At 33.2% G+C, this 16,832-nt stretch overlaps 2 protein-coding genes across 2 annotated transcripts in view; both read right to left on the reverse strand.

Moving 5' to 3' along the window:
• Positions 1 to 16,832, reverse strand: part of LOC134851547 (paraplegin-like) — a 215,967-nt gene that overhangs the window by 165,959 nt on the left and 33,176 nt on the right. The window lies entirely within an intron of this gene.
• On the reverse strand, positions 11,524 to 16,831 carry LOC134851550 (selenoprotein T2-like). Its single transcript, XM_063867681.1, has 6 exons — positions 16,724 to 16,831; positions 16,092 to 16,334; positions 15,546 to 15,783; positions 12,459 to 12,546; positions 11,989 to 12,319; positions 11,524 to 11,806 (listed from the first exon to the last, which is right to left on the reverse strand). Exons 3-5 carry the CDS (start codon positions 15,738 to 15,740, stop codon positions 12,186 to 12,188), a joined length of 417 nt encoding a protein of 138 aa, XP_063723751.1. The 5' UTR covers positions 15,741 to 15,783; positions 16,092 to 16,334; positions 16,724 to 16,831; the 3' UTR covers positions 11,524 to 11,806; positions 11,989 to 12,185.

A 16,832-nucleotide genomic window follows, 5' to 3' on the forward strand; every position in this document is an offset into this window, starting at 1 on the left:
AAGAGTGTTTGCAGTAATTCGAGCAGGAGATGATGCCAGAGGATGATTACTACGAACAAGGTTAATTACGGGGAAAAAGTCTAGTACGCGGTTGTAACAAACTTGCTATCGCAAGTGGAAAGAGATTTTCAAAAATTTCGAAAAAACTGAGCTGCAAACATGTCTCAAAACAGTAAATAATCAAATCTCTATAAAAGCTCTTCCGACTACTAAGTACAGTTTAAAAGCATTGGATATGGAGAAAAAAAATAGAATCAAAATTTAAAGTTTTACACAGAACTCTGCCGTAACAAATAATCATATCAAACTTAGTCTAACTTCCGGTCACATGAACAAGTTTTTTTGAACTCTGGACTGAAAAGGCTCCAATATGAGACCACATTTGAACAAAGCGCGAGCTTACTAGCGACACAATTCCTCACTCTACGAGAGCAGTCAAAACAACAACTTTCTGAAACCTGACACAAAAATTCTTTTGAAACGCGCTTATGTTGAGCACTGACTGTATATCTGTTTAGCATCCGGTACAGAATTTAGCGTGCCAAAGTTAAAAAAAACAGAAATTCACACAGAGGCGAAGCAGAGCTTCGCACCACTTGCGATGGAAAAAAATGTATGTTAAGAAGAAAATTAGATTGGAAAATTGTTGCAATACAACTTTGAAAATCAAACCAGCGACATTATTAGTTTGTCTCAACAGACGTTTTAAACCTGCCCGCTATGCAGCAAAATGTTCAGAGGACACGCGATGAAACCACTTGTAAACATCAATATGATCGAAAAAAAAAAACGAATTCTGAATTGTTTTTGACGTAAAACATTTATAAAAACTTCGCAAAAACTAAAACAAATAAGATTGAACAACCGACACACTTTACCGGAAAAATCAAACTATTCTTAATACAAACTATCTAAAACAAAAGAAAATTTCCCAGAAACAATAACAAAACAAATCAAATCTTAATATTTTTTCATCTTACCAAAAATTTGGAGGTTCTTTAATTCTGATTTGATAAGACTGCAGGCTTGCTTGATCCTCATGTTTCACATGAAAGGGCTACCTTTCCAAAATCTGAGCTATAATCCAATGAAAAAAAAATTAAAATATCAATATCGAAAAAAATTAAGCAAAAACTGTGCAAAAACTGATGAAATATTTTATCTGTAACAAAAACATTGCAATAAATACAGCCGATCGAACAAATAAAAACAAAATACCACTTTTGCTACGCAAATTGAGATGAATAAACAGAAAATTTCAAATAAAATGATTCATATATGGAAATTGTTCATGTTTGATTTTTTCTCTTTTTAAAGGGTCTAGGAGGCTATTTGAAAATTTTCTAAAAATTCATGCAAGAATTCGATCACTCCCATATAACACAAACAAAAATTAATCGAAACAAAAAAACATTCGGACGAAAATAAGCCGACGAAATTAAAGCCCACCTCTTCCGATGCCGAAACTCGACCAAAAATTCTAGGCATAGAAAAACTCTACAAAACTCTTAACAAACACCAAAAGACAATGCCTAATTCCAACCACTACACGCTACACCATGGTGAAATTGATTTGAAAAGATTACCATTTCTTCAATTCTGTGAACAAAATTCTTTACGGGAAAAAAGTCTAGTACCCGATTGCAATATCCTTGTTTATCTTAACGCAAGGTAATAAAGCTCAGTCATTTTTCGGGCAATTTTCAAATATTTCTGCTCTGATCTGCAAACAATTAGTTCATACAAGATCAGTTTCAATGTTTGGATCCCTGAGTCAACCTACATCGCAAAATAGAGGAGACTTACGGTTGAAAAACAACAAATAGTTTATAATATTATCCATTGAATCATGGCTTGCCTAGCAAATATGAACAAAGAAGACATGCTTCTAGAGGCTAAAACATGGCTTACCTAGCAAATATGAACAAAGCACACCTGCTTCCAGAGGCTAAAAAAATGCAGAAAGTGCTAGAGGAAGAAAAAACCAAAAAGTAGTCATGAAGATACCATTTTGAGAATGCATGTTGAACTACAAGAATCTCGTCTACAACAACAGAAGCTACAACTTCAACAGAAAACTATCACAAGTCTGAAAAAAGATGTAGAATTATTCCGAAAACAAACAGAAAAAATGATTGAAAACTTACAAGAACAAAAACAACAAGCTGAGTATCCGACATTTCGTCCCTCGGATTGCAAAAAAAAACCTAATATCGGACAGCTCATACCAAAAAAATAATCAACAGCATATTGGGCCACTAACCGCAATACATTCATATTCATCGGCTACTATAAAGGACGTAAATAGTATTGTTGACAATCATACTTTTGGGACAAACGCCTGTTATGCATGGGGGACAGCATTCTAATGATGCGGAACTAACCGGAAAAGAATCTTGTGATCAACTTCGTGAAAATATCGAGAAATAGATTCAAAAATTCAGGCCTCATAGTTTGTAATAAAAAAACTCCCGTGAAAAATGTTTTTTTTTGGCATTGATCAAAACAACACTGAAGTAAACATTTTCAATGATGCTCTGGAAAACATGTAATTGGAAATGAATGGTACATTTACGTGGTCAAAAGTTGAATGTTTCAATTAATCTAACAGCTACCAACATTTGTGAAGACGGAGTGCACCCAAATGCCAGTGGCATTCAACTATTAATGGAAAAACTATGGGGCTATTCTTCTAAAAACGGTCAAACCATTTCCAATTCTGAAATTAAACCTCGGAAAATAATTCGCAAACTAATGGACGTTTGGGTTAAAATTTTGACTGTCAGCTGATGAACTTGCATTTTTTGCCGCTTTTTCAGTTTTTTGTGTTTTTAGTGCTTTTTGTGTTTTTAGCAGAGAAAACATTTGCAAAACGTTATTTACTCAAAAGTTCTTCCATTGAAGGAAACTAACACAATCAAATACCTGTCTTATTTATGTTTGTATCTACTATTGTATTGTTTTAACTTGAGTTTTTTTACGTATCGTAAAAAGACTCATATTAGTCCTCTTAGGAGACATTGGGGGAAATCCTGGTCACTTTCAAGACCTGCAAGAACTATTATCTTATGAAAATTTTTTTGACACTGAAAGTCAACTTAACACAGTCAAACTTTCCTTGATAAATTTCAGAAGCGTGCAAAACAATTATCAAAAAATTGTCGATTTTTTAGGTGAAATTTTGATGAATACTATAGTTGTAGCAACAGAAATAAGGCTCAATAACAAAACAGTAGGAAATACTTTTTTAAGCTCGAGGCATAATTTTGTTCATCTTCCACGCTCAGAAAGGACAGGTCTAAGAAAGGGGGAGTTGTTGGAATTTGGACTCTTTTAGCATTGAAAATGCCTATTCGTAAATATCTCATGACTGCTGACAGAGTTTTTTGAGTCATTATGGGTTGAAATTGAGTCATCATGCATGCAAAAACTTGCAATTAATGTTTCTTATTGCTCAAGAAAAACCTTTCTCCGTACTTTTTGATAAATTAGGTGGTGAAATTTCTAGAGTGTTTGCTTCAAAAATGGAAGTTTTTGTATTTAAGGACTACAATATAGATCTTCTAAAACAACACGAGTCATAAAAACTTTGCTGCAAATTGAGGTTTAAATATACCAAACCACTAAACCATCACTTGTGACCGATAAAAATATCTCACTTATCTACCATTACTTAGTTTCCAACAACCAAATAAATTATGTTACTTCGTACGAATTGCCATTCAACACAGACCACTAAACGCTTACATATGAAACATTAATTTCTTGCAAGCCAAAAAATGACATCGTTGAAATTGAGACAAGAAATTTCCATAATTTTGATCGGGGAAAAGTCAACTTAGACCGCGAACTTTATGATTGGTCAAAAATATATGAAAAATCCTCGGGACCGGAAATGCTTGATCTTTGGGGCTTTTTGTTGAAAGGTTATAAGTGCGAATGTTCCATATCGCACAAAAAATATTTAAATCAAAAACTGGTAACCAAAAACAAAAAACCATGAATTCATTGATCCTTGATGACTCTTACAAACAATTATTATAGGTATTTCAAAATATGGAAAAACACTGGCTATGAGGTAGCGCAGAGAAAAAACAAAAAGGTTAGAAACTTGGTCAATCGAAAATTGGCAAATACTTCACAAAAATATCATGTAAAATTTTCGGCAGCTCTCCAATTGTAAATAACAATGGGATTTCATGAACAACAAAATAGGGAAAAATAGTAATCAAAAGTCAGTAGCTATTAGCAAAATAGATCTGGAAAATGGCAAAAAAAAACAAAAGATGTTACTGAAATAGCAAATCATTTGCATCATGTTTTTTCAAAATATGGGTATTTTTAATGGTGAACATATACACCGAAACCCAAATTACAAACGCAGTTTTTGATTTTCGATGCGTCACAAGAAAAAAATTACGAAGATATAGATAAATTACCGCTGAATAATTCGCCGGGGCCAATGGGAATACAAGCTTTTTGCCTTCAACAAGATTAACTTGCTATCGGAAAAATGAAACGTATGGTTTTTCCAGAAAGACATCAAATCTGCTTCACGATTTTTTAAGAGACTGTCAACAATGTGTAAAATTTCAAAATCATTATTGTGACTGGATAGCACTTAATCATGCCGTTCCACAAGGTTCTGTTTTGTGACCATTAGTTTTCATTGTTTATGTAAATGATTTTAAGAACCAAATCAACAGGAACATGAATTTAGTGCATTTTGCAGATGATACAATCATCTTACTTACAGAAACTCAATCAATGCTCAAAAAACTAGAAAAGTAAATGAATAATTGAATGAAAACAAACTTAATGTTCATTAAACGGAACTTAGTCTTTGGGGAAGAGAATAGTTTAGAAAAAATTATTTATAGAGAAAAAACAAAACACGCAAACGAATGCCAGGTTTTTTAGAGTTTTAGTGGAAAAATTGAATAAATGTCTAAGGAAAGTTGCAATTGCAATTTAGTCAAAGCACTGTGTTCGACACATGGTACCATTAGAAACAAGAGTTATGCTTTTCAGATCATTAGTTTTGTCGCATTCATCTTTCAGCACAGCATTTTTTCAAAATCTACTCATGTCCAAAATTACCAGAATAAACAGACAAAGTAATTGAGGAATCAATGAGTTTTAATTCCGCAGAAAATATGATCAGGCATGAGATCTACTTCTCAAGTCTAAGGTTTTGCCAGCCGAACTTTTCATTACCCAGCATAGCTTGACTAGAATGTTCAATATGGTGAAAAATAATTAAAAACAAGAAATTGGTAGGCAGTTTATCTATAACAGAGTACCTTTGAAACTAAACAAACGCACAAAACAAATAAAACAAAATAGATTCCTAAAAATAAATTGGGGAAAGAAATCTGCAGAAAACAATAGTTGCAATAAATGGAAAAAGTTAAAGTAAAGCTGAGAAAAGCTAGGGTTAAACAAAAATTTTAATTTGAACTCAAAAGTTTTAAACAGAAATACACGAAAGTTCCTATTGACAGATCCATTAGTTCTTTTCGAGATTATTTTTATATCTAATACTAGTATTGTTTTATTCATTTTTATTTAAACAAGTTGCATTTGTATATTTACATGCCGGTGTAGTTCTTGATTTTTAACTTATTATTATAATTCCATTTCGTAGCAGCATGTATGTTTAACCAAGCGGTTATTTTGAATTTACATGTTTGTGAAAAAAAATCACTCTGAGTGCCAACTATTTTATTTTAGCTTTTAATTTTATTCAAAGAAAACTCATTCTGGGTACTTGACACGTTTGGTCAATAAGGAAGCACTGCCAAGAACGCTTCAATACTTATCAAAAAAGCCTACCGATTAGAAATTATACCATTAACTTTATTTCAGTGCCACAGAAAGTGTCAGTAATGTCAATTTTGAGGCTCTTTATTGAAATGCAAATAATTAAAAAAAACAAAAGAAATGCAAAATTCTAACCATGAAATGAAAATTAACAGCTAGGAAAATGTAGAACTCACTGACTTACAATATATTGGCTTTTTCGCCTTTTTCTCCGCATATTTGATAATTTTGTTTTAAAAATATAGGCCATGTCCTGCGTATGGTCGATCATTGTGTGTAAACAAAAAAACTCAGTTCTTTCGGTCAAACCAGCTAGGAAATTGGCAACCTACAAACAAAAATCTACATAATGTTATGTAGGAAGTTGTGTTTTTATTTGACTTACTTACAATAATTTAAAGCCGACAAGAACTGGGGGAAATAAAACTCCGCAAGAAATTTCAAAGCAAAATTACGTATTATTAGACTTTCACACATCTGTTGAAAATAATCAATTACCAAGATGCATAAAATAATCAATCACCAAGATGCATAAACGCAATCTTTGGAATATAAATACTTTTGAGTTCGCTTCAATAGTATCAAACTTTCAAACTAACCATTCCTGAAAATAAATAATTAAAATTTGACACAAATGCAAAACAGTTTCCTACCAATTGCTAAACAGTATTAATATAAATAATATATATAAAAACAAAATTATTGAAAATCAGACTTGGTAAAATGACAAGTTACAATTTTTAAACAAGCGTAAAAAATCAAGATCAAAATAAAATCTATGCTAAGCAAAAAAAGCCGAAAAAAAACAGAACCAAATTAATTAAATTTCATTTAGAAAAACGGGAAATGAACTGACGGAAACCAGGACGAAAAACAGCAGAAATCCGAAATAATAAACATTTTTTCAAAAACTGGAAATGGACTACACCGGAACACAGGAAATGGACTACACCTATTTACTACCTAAATGAAGAGATTTTTATTAGAATTTTCAAGAAATTGAGCATTTCTGAAATTTATCACTCCTACAAAGTTCACCATTCTGTCCCTTAAGTTATTTCCGGGAAAAAATTATAGTACCTGATTTCAATACCCTTGCTTATCGCAAGGGTAAAGAAACTGAACACAGAAATAAAGTGCAAAGAGCAGCCGTTGCCAAGTGGCCGGGTTCGAATCCCACTTCGGCCATGACTGGAGGTGTCCCAGTGCCATCCACTTCCTCAAGCTGCGGCGAAATGGATGACATCCCCCTCTCCCACGGTTAGTTCTGCATTGAGTAAGACCGGGGGGTAATTAAAAAAAACAGAAATAAGAAATTTTTACGTATCGTAAAAAGACTCATATTAGTCCTCTTAGGAGACATTGGGGGAAATCCTGGTCACTTTCAAGACCTGCAAGAACTATTATCTTATGAAAATTTTTTTGACACTGAAAGTCAACTTAACACAGTCAAACTTTCCTTGATAAATTTCAGAAGCGTGCAAAACAATTATCAAAAAATTGTCGATTTTTTAGGTGAAATTTTGATGAATACTATAGTTGTAGCAACAGAAATAAGGCTCAATAACAAAACAGTAGGAAATACTTTTTTAAGCTCGGGGCATAATTTTGTTCATCTTCCACGCTCAGAAAGGACAGGTCTAAGAAAGGGGGAGTTGTTGGAATTTGGACTCTTTTAGCATTGAAAATGCCTATTCGTAAATATCTCATGACTGCTGACAGAGTTTTTTGAGTCATTATGGGTTGAAATTGAGTCATCATGCATGCAAAAACTTGCAATTAATGTTTCTTATTGCTCAAGAAAAACCTTTCTCCGTACTTTTTGATAAATTAGGTGGTGAAATTTCTAGAGTGTTTGCTTCAAAAATGGAAGTTTTTGTATTTAAGGACTACAATATAGATCTTCTAAAACAACACGAGTCATAAAAACTTTGCTGCAAATTGAGGTTTAAATATACCAAACCACTAAACCATCACTTGTGACCGATAAAAATATCTCACTTATCTACCATTACTTAGTTTCCAACAACCAAATAAATTATGTTACTTCGTACGAATTGCCATTCAACACAGACCACTAAACGCTTACATATGAAACATTAATTTCTTGCAAGCCAAAAAATGACATCGTTGAAATTGAGACAAGAAATTTCCATAATTTTGATCGGGGAAAAGTCAACTTAGACCGCGAACTTTATGATTGGTCAAAAATATATGAAAAATCCTCGGGACCGGAAATGCTTGATCTTTGGGGCTTTTTGTTGAAAGGTTATAAGTGCGAATGTTCCATATCGCACAAAAAATATTTAAATCAAAAACTGGTAACCAAAAACAAAAAACCATGAATTCATTGATCCTTGATGACTCTTACAAACAATTATTATAGGTATTTCAAAATATGGAAAAACACTGGCTATGAGGTAGCGCAGAGAAAAAACAAAAAGGTTAGAAACTTGGTCAATCGAAAATTGGCAAATACTTCACAAAAATATCATGTAAAATTTTCGGCAGCTCTCCAATTGTAAATAACAATGGGATTTCATGAACAACAAAATAGGGAAAAATAGTAATCAAAAGTCAGTAGCTATTAGCAAAATAGATCTGGAAAATGGCAAAAAAAAACAAAAGATGTTACTGAAATAGCAAATCATTTGCATCATGTTTTTTCAAAATATGGGTATTTTTAATGGTGAACATATACACCGAAACCCAAATTACAAACGCAGTTTTTGATTTTCGATGCGTCACAAGAAAAAAATTACGAAGATATAGATAAATTACCGCTGAATAATTCGCCGGGGCCAATGGGAATACAAGCTTTTTGCCTTCAACAAGATTAACTTGCTATCGGAAAAATGAAACGTATGGTTTTTCCAGAAAGACATCAAATCTGCTTCACGATTTTTTAAGAGACTGTCAACAATGTGTAAAATTTCAAAATCATTATTGTGACTGGATAGCACTTAATCATGCCGTTCCACAAGGTTCTGTTTTGTGACCATTAGTTTTCATTGTTTATGTAAATGATTTTAAGAACCAAATCAACAGGAACATGAATTTAGTGCATTTTGCAGATGATACAATCATCTTACTTACAGAAACTCAATCAATGCTCAAAAAACTAGAAAAGTAAATGAATAATTGAATGAAAACAAACTTAATGTTCATTAAACGGAACTTAGTCTTTGGGGAAGAGAATAGTTTAGAAAAAATTATTTATAGAGAAAAAACAAAACACGCAAACGAATGCCAGGTTTTTTAGAGTTTTAGTGGAAAAATTGAATAAATGTCTAAGGAAAGTTGCAATTGCAATTTAGTCAAAGCACTGTGTTCGACACATGGTACCATTAGAAACAAGAGTTATGCTTTTCAGATCATTAGTTTTGTCGCATTCATCTTTCAGCACAGCATTTTTTCAAAATCTACTCATGTCCAAAATTACCAGAATAAACAGACAAAGTAATTGAGGAATCAATGAGTTTTAATTCCGCAGAAAATATGATCAGGCATGAGATCTACTTCTCAAGTCTAAGGTTTTGCCAGCCGAACTTTTCATTACCCAGCATAGCTTGACTAGAATGTTCAATATGGTGAAAAATAATTAAAAACAAGAAATTGGTAGGCAGTTTATCTATAACAGAGTACCTTTGAAACTAAACAAACGCACAAAACAAATAAAACAAAATAGATTCCTAAAAATAAATTGGGGAAAGAAATCTGCAGAAAACAATAGTTGCAATAAATGGAAAAAGTTAAAGTAAAGCTGAGAAAAGCTAGGGTTAAACAAAAATTTTAATTTGAACTCAAAAGTTTTAAACAGAAATACACGAAAGTTCCTATTGACAGATCCATTAGTTCTTTTCGAGATTATTTTTATATCTAATACTAGTATTGTTTTATTCATTTTTATTTAAACAAGTTGCATTTGTATATTTACATGCCGGTGTAGTTCTTGATTTTTAACTTATTATTATAATTCCATTTCGTAGCAGCATGTATGTTTAACCAAGCGGTTATTTTGAATTTACATGTTTGTGAAAAAAAATCACTCTGAGTGCCAACTATTTTATTTTAGCTTTTAATTTTATTCAAAGAAAACTCATTCTGGGTACTTGACACGTTTGGTCAATAAGGAAGCACTGCCAAGAACGCTTCAATACTTATCAAAAAAGCCTACCGATTAGAAATTATACCATTAACTTTATTTCAGTGCCACAGAAAGTGTCAGTAATGTCAATTTTGAGGCTCTTTAATTGAAATGCAAATAATTTAAAAAAACAAAAGAAATGCAAAATTCTAACCATGAAATGAAAATTAACAGCTAGGAAAATGTAGAACTCACTGACTTACAATATATTGGCTTTTTCGCATTTTTCTCCGCATATTTGATAATTTTGTTTTAAAAATATAGGCCATGTCCTGCGTATGGTCGATCATTGTGTGTAAACAAAAAAACTCAGTTCTTTCGGTCAAACCAGCTAGGAAATTGGCAACCTACAAACAAAAATCTACATAATGTTATGTAGGAAGTTGTGTTTTTATTTGACTTACTTACAATAATTTAAAGCCGACAAGAACTGGGGGAAATAAAACTCCGCAAGAAATTTCAAAGCAAAATTACGTATTATTAGACTTTCACACATCTGTTGAAAATAATCAATTACCAAGATGCATAAAATAATCAATCACCAAGATGCATAAACGCAATCTTTGGAATATAAATACTTTTGAGTTCGCTTCAATAGTATCAAACTTTCAAACTAACCATTCCTGAAAATAAATAATTAAAATTTGACACAAATGCAAAACAGTTTCCTACCAATTGCTAAACAGTATTAATATAAATAATATATATAAAAACAAAATTATTGAAAATCAGACTTGGTAAAATGACAAGTTACAATTTTTAAACAAGCGTAAAAAATCAAGATCAAAATAAAATCTATGCTAAGCAAAAAAAGCCGAAAAAAAACAGAACCAAATTAATTAAATTTCATTTAGAAAAACGGGAAATGAACTGACGGAAACCAGGACGAAAAACAGCAGAAATCCGAAATAATAAACATTTTTTCAAAAACTGGAAATGGACTACACCGGAACACAGGAAATGGACTACACCTATTTACTACCTAAATGAAGAGATTTTTATTAGAATTTTCAAGAAATTGAGCATTTCTGAAATTTATCACTCCTACAAAGTTCACCATTCTGTCCCTTAAGTTATTTCCGGGAAAAAATTATAGTACCTGATTTCAATACCCTTGCTTATCGCAAGGGTAAAGAAACTGAACACAGAAATAAAGTGCAAAGAGCAGCCGTTGCCAAGTGGCCGGGTTCGAATCCCACTTCGGCCATGACTGGAGGTGTCCCAGTGTCATCCACTTCCTCAAGCTGCGGCGAAATGGATGACATCCCCCTCTCCCACGGTTAGTTCTGCATTGAGTAAGACCGGGGGGTAATTAAAAAAAAACAGAAATAAGAAATTTCACATGGGATAAAAGTTGTGTCAACGTGTTTAACAAGCTCCGTTTTTGTAATTAGAAAATATTCGGTTCAATGAGCTGTTTCTGGTAGAAAGTAATTAAACCTGCGACAGTTCTGCAAAACGAAAGTGCATTAATCATGAAAAATGTCAACATTAACAGCCCAACAATGAATCTTATTCAGATCCTAGTCCTCAGAAACTTCTGATTGAAGATATTTTGAAGAAAGGAATATAAATTTACTTAACTGATATATTTTTGAGAACATAGCTTATAATTTGACTTTAAAATGCAAATACTTGAAAAGAAATCAAAAATTGACATGCGCAAACAGCAGTTTCTGCTTCAAACATAATTAAACGCCATCTTTGTTCTAAGTGTACAGTCACTGGTCAGAGATCGGTAAGTATTGTCGGCTGACCACAGCGATGTGAAGAAATCGTTTTGTTGGTCTGCGTCATTGGTCTACCGAAGCCTGGTTAGCAACAGACAGTCCAGAGCTGGAAAAAATATTTAACTCAACAAAGCATAGCCAACAGACAATTAGTAGAAAACTGTCAAGGAACAAGAAAGCTGAATAATTGATTTTTGAAGCTTGTATGTTATTGATTTTTGACCAAATGTATATTAAATTAATCAGGATTATTTTTAATTGAAATTTTTGTTGATAAAAAAAAATTACCTTGATGGCGGGTCGACGAGAAGCGTCGTCAGAGAAGAGTAAGAAATCATGTTCAATCACATGACTGGTCTAGTCTACATATAAAACTGCGTGTTCCTCATAAAGCGCTTCAGGAGGTGATGTTCATTTGGTTGCTGTTGTTGGCATCATAACATAAGTGAGTAGAGGCGGCTATTGGGGGGGGGGGGGGGTTGGGTTTAGGCAGAGGCGCTTCTTGGGGGTGCTTTTGAGAAGGATGTCGAGGCAGAAGAGGATTGACTGTTTAGGATCTCGAACAACTCGTTTGCCGAGGGGGGACGCCCAGAGCGCAATTTGGACCATACTTCCACTCCTAATACATACGGAATAGTGACATTAAAACTTGAAAAGCTCACTGCCAATATCGAGAATTAAGCATATTAATTTTTTAACAGTTAAAGAACCAAGAAGAAATATTTTTTACCAGTTATTTTTTGAAGATATGAGCTCACCGTTGAATTGAATTTCGAATGCTCCGGTAGCGATGAGCTGTCCCTCGATAGCGTTTGAGATGAAGAATATCATCATCGAGGCATACAACTAAAATAACCGTACAAAATATGCTAGAAGCAAGACAACGAAAAAAATATTTGTCTTCAATAACATTTCTTGTTAAGATGAGCAAATCGTATGTAGTTAATTTTTCTCGAGAAGTAACACCTTAGACAAAATTGCACACATTGAAAAAAAAAGCCAAAATAACTGATTACGAATTCTTGGTCCACTTTTGCTTTTAACTTTTATAAACAATATAACAGCAAATTTCAGCAAAGATAGCCAATTGCTGTGCAAGTAGCTAACACAGTATGTTGCGAAACAAATTCTTTAAAAAAGTTCTTTTTTAAATTATTTGTTTTTTTTGTGCGAGGTTTGATGATGGATCTGAACGAAAGCCTAAAATTTAAGCATCTTCAAAAATAATAGTGAAATAAGCATTTTGGTCGGCCGTTTTCTTTAAAATGACTAGAAAAACTCCGGTTTTTCTTGTCTCTGGGACAATTTTTATTTGAGGTACCTGATTTTGCGTGGAAAACAAAAACGCTAAAACGCACCCGAATTCAAACTTCCTCCTGATTTTCACAGGTAGGAACACAAATACACATACTATATAAAAACTTAATCAATAAAATAACTGCAAAATTTTAAAAATACATGGTTCATTATATAATAATGACACTGTAATTAGAACGTTTCGGGAGAGGAGCACCAAAAACCTTTGAAAAAAACTGGAAAACAAGCAAAAAATAATAAGCTTACTTTGAATACAAAACAGGATGTTTTCGAATAAAACAACAAAAACAAGGATACCCCTTTGCTGTGCAAGTAGCACAGAAGGTTCTGACCACAATCGAAAAAAAACTATTTAAAAAAAACTGTTTTTTTTCTGATGGTGTTTTTTATTCAGTGTGTGGATGAGAAAAGCTGAACAATAGCCCAGAATTTAATTATATTCGATGATAAACTAAACTTTTATAAGTTTTATTGAAAAATCAATACAATTATTAAAAAAACTTGCAAGTTCCAAATTTTTTGCAAAAAATTTTGATTGTTTTTAATTTTTTTTTCTGAGGAAGCCTCTAAACTAACGTATTTTACTAGAAATAAATTAACTTTTTACGGCTTAATTTCCAATGTGTAAAAATATGATAAAAATTAGCGCTCAGAGATACCTGAAAACGAATTAATAAATCCAAGATTTTTTCTGCCAAGCAGTTCTCAATTTATTCAACTTTAGTGTTTCGACCAATGAAAAAGGAAGGAACTTTTAAATTCGAATGTATTTTAGTCATTTTTGTTGGCTTTTCACACAAAATCAGGCAACGCGACAAAACGATATATCACAAAACCGGTTTAAAAAATTTGAGTTTTTATCTTTTTTCGGGCGATTAGAGCAATCGATAGTTTTCTAAGTTTTCTATAGATTCGAAAGACATCAAAAACCGGTTTCATAATTTTTTTTCCGTCCTTTTCGAGCGAGTCAATCGAGTCTAAGTTCGACCAAGTCGAGTTCCGAACGTTCTTGATAAGAAAATTGATCATTTACGCCAAGAAAAATTTGGTTTTAGTAAACGAAAGAAAACTAGCTTTGGAAGCTTCATTTAGCACTTCCTTGGCAAAAAAGCTTTCTAGAAACTTATTGAGAAAAAAATAGAAAAAGTTACTCGTTTTTGAAGATCTGTTGTCGATAATGTCTAATTTACTTTCTACGCTTTCGTCAACAAGAAACAACTCGAACTTGAAGTATAACCTAATTTGTAGTTTTTATGAATGTGGTCGCAACGTTCTGTGCTACTTTGCACAGCAACAGGCTATCCTTCTTTTATATTGAAATTTGTCTTGCATCAGGCTGTAAGCAATTATACCTTATGGTTCCGACCATTGAAAATGGGGAAACTTTGTATTCGGGTGTATTTTAGTTTTTTATCTTTCTCGCCAAATCAGGTACCACAATAAGTAATCGGAACGGGTCGAGTGATATATCATATTTAAGTCCTTTCAGCGGTGATTAGAACGAAATCTAAAAAAAATCAAAAATTTGTTGCAGAGTCCGACAAAAACCATTTTGAAAAATTTATAAGCTTCATTTCACACTTCCTTGGCAATAATAATTTTCAACAAGCGAAGCAGAAAATTTAAACGAAGCAGAAAATTTAAACAAGCGAAGCAGAGCATAAACATAAAAAACAAAAGTCGAAAAAAAATGAAAAAACTAGGTCTACCAAAATTTAAACTTGCATAAGTCTCAGTAGATGTTCACTCTTGGCAAACATGCCAGATAGTTAAATATTAAATTAACAACAGAAAAGAACTTACGAAGAGGAAACAAAGCCGACAATCGTTGAGCAGACAGTTAAAATGAAAAAAAAAACATTTTATAGTAAATAGTTTGATCATTCAAGACCTCCAAAGTAGAATGAACAATACTTGCACTCACAAATGCAATGAAAATTTCTTACAGCACAAGCAAAATCCCTGATGTGGCAACTATGCCGACAAAATTTGAGGAGACAAACGAAAGTCCGACAATTGCATACATACTGAAGAAAAAACCAAGTCTGGCCGAGTCTAGAACCACAGACCATACCGTGCAAAAGCTACGACGTTACCGTTGGGCCACATGGGAAGGAATGAAACATGAAAAGAAGAGAAAAAGGGCTGAGATGTTAAAATAAAAGAGAAGAGGAGTGAAAAATAAAAAGAATGTAAGAAAATTTGTTTACGGGAAAAATTACTAGTTACAGATTACAAGACACTTGCTCTCGCAAGTGTAACTATTGTCCAAAAAATAAGAAAACATTCTTTGAAGACAACCAATTTCGATTATACCTAATTCACTATTTATCTACTCGTTTGTATAACTGACTCATCACACCACGCACAGAAGAACTACACTATTTGAAAAGGAAACCCTTGGCGAATGGCTATTGTTTTTTGCGACCATATATGCAATTTGAAGGTGATTCTTCAGTGCTGGGAAATGCTGTCTCACCACCGTCAAGCAACGAGCACAGCTCATTTTTTCAGATGATCTTACATACCTTATTTTCCCAGGCCCAAGCCATGGCTTGTGGAGTCGGCAACCCTGCTAGTTCGAACACGTTGTATCCTGACACCACGCAGAGAATGAATGCGATCTTGAAGTACCCGAGAGCCAGCGCCGCGTAGTTTTGCATGGGAGGAGGAGGGTAGTTCTCTCCGTGGACCTCGATCTCAGGAAAATTACTTTGAATCATCTTGGAGAAGTCCTCGAAGAGTTTTCGATACCCTCATCCGTAGCTTAAACATAATATCCACATTTACGAGCAAGTTTTTTGTCTTACAACCAGAAAAATAACAGTTTCAGAAAATGGAAGGAAACATTTCGTAAATATAATAGCAATTTAACATTTCTTGTTTATCTGCTGGGCCGCTTAGATATAAAAAAAGTTAATAACTTTTAGCACTTCCCTTCAACTTTGGTCTGATTAAAATGACAGCTGATAATTAATATCGTAAACCGACGAGATTAAAAAATTCTTGGCATGAATTTTAAAATGGACGTTTTTACTCGTGGTAGAATGTAATATAAAACTATGAATACTGACCAGTATAGAAATTTGATAGCTGGTCCAGAGAAGGACTTCATAGGCACTGATTTGTCCATACTGGACGCCCCGAACTCATTGGCCCCGGTTATATCTCTGAAGGTGATAAGAGAGAGAAAAAGAACCAGACCAGCTGCCACCATCCGTTCAGCTGCTACCGGCATGGCCGAAACGTGAACAGATAAACCCGATCACACACGGATAGGAGTCTGATTTGATATTCACTCAGTCAAAACAGTAAATCTGAAAAAAAGACAAGCATAATGAATCGGCCAAAGTTTTTATCAAATTAATTTGTAAAATTTAAAGTTATTTTAACTGCGTGTAACACCATTTGGATCTATCAAATTTAACACTCCTAAATACTTGCACCAATTATAGACTCCTTGCATAAATAACACCATTTAATGTCTTTGTTTCTTGACATTGGTAACTCAATTTTGACAGAGTGAAATTAAAGAATCACGGAATTGTCATAAACGAGCAAATTTTCTATAAAAATCTATCGATCAAAGTACAAACTCCCCAATCGACGGGGCGAGCCGCCTAGTGGAATGGTCTGATTATGCAAAAACTAAAATGCGCTCAGTCGCAAGAAATTTACTAGCCGCTGAAATATCATTTCTGTTTACCTGCTTCAGGATAAAATATCAACGTGTTTCGATCAATACATACGAAATTTAAGCTGGTCATAGCAATGATATTCACTTAGACATACAATGAGTAATTCACAAAACGAAA

Source organism: Symsagittifera roscoffensis, chromosome 7, assembly GCF_963678635.1.
Source record: "Symsagittifera roscoffensis chromosome 7, txSymRosc1.1, whole genome shotgun sequence".
NCBI lineage: Eukaryota > Metazoa > Xenacoelomorpha > Acoela > Convolutidae > Symsagittifera > Symsagittifera roscoffensis.

Coding starts and splice junctions, on each gene's coding strand:
- LOC134851550 (XM_063867681.1), bottom strand. CDS start 15,740: ATGATTCAAAGTAATTTTCCTGAGATCGAGGTCCACGGAGAGAACTAC. Junction 12,547..15,545: donor CTTGGGCCTGGGAAAATAAG/GTATGTAAGATC, acceptor CGGTTATTTTAG/TTGTATGCCTCGATGATGAT. Junction 12,320..12,458: donor ATTCGAAATTCAATTCAACG/GTGAGCTCATAT, acceptor CGTATGTATTAG/GAGTGGAAGTATGGTCCAAA.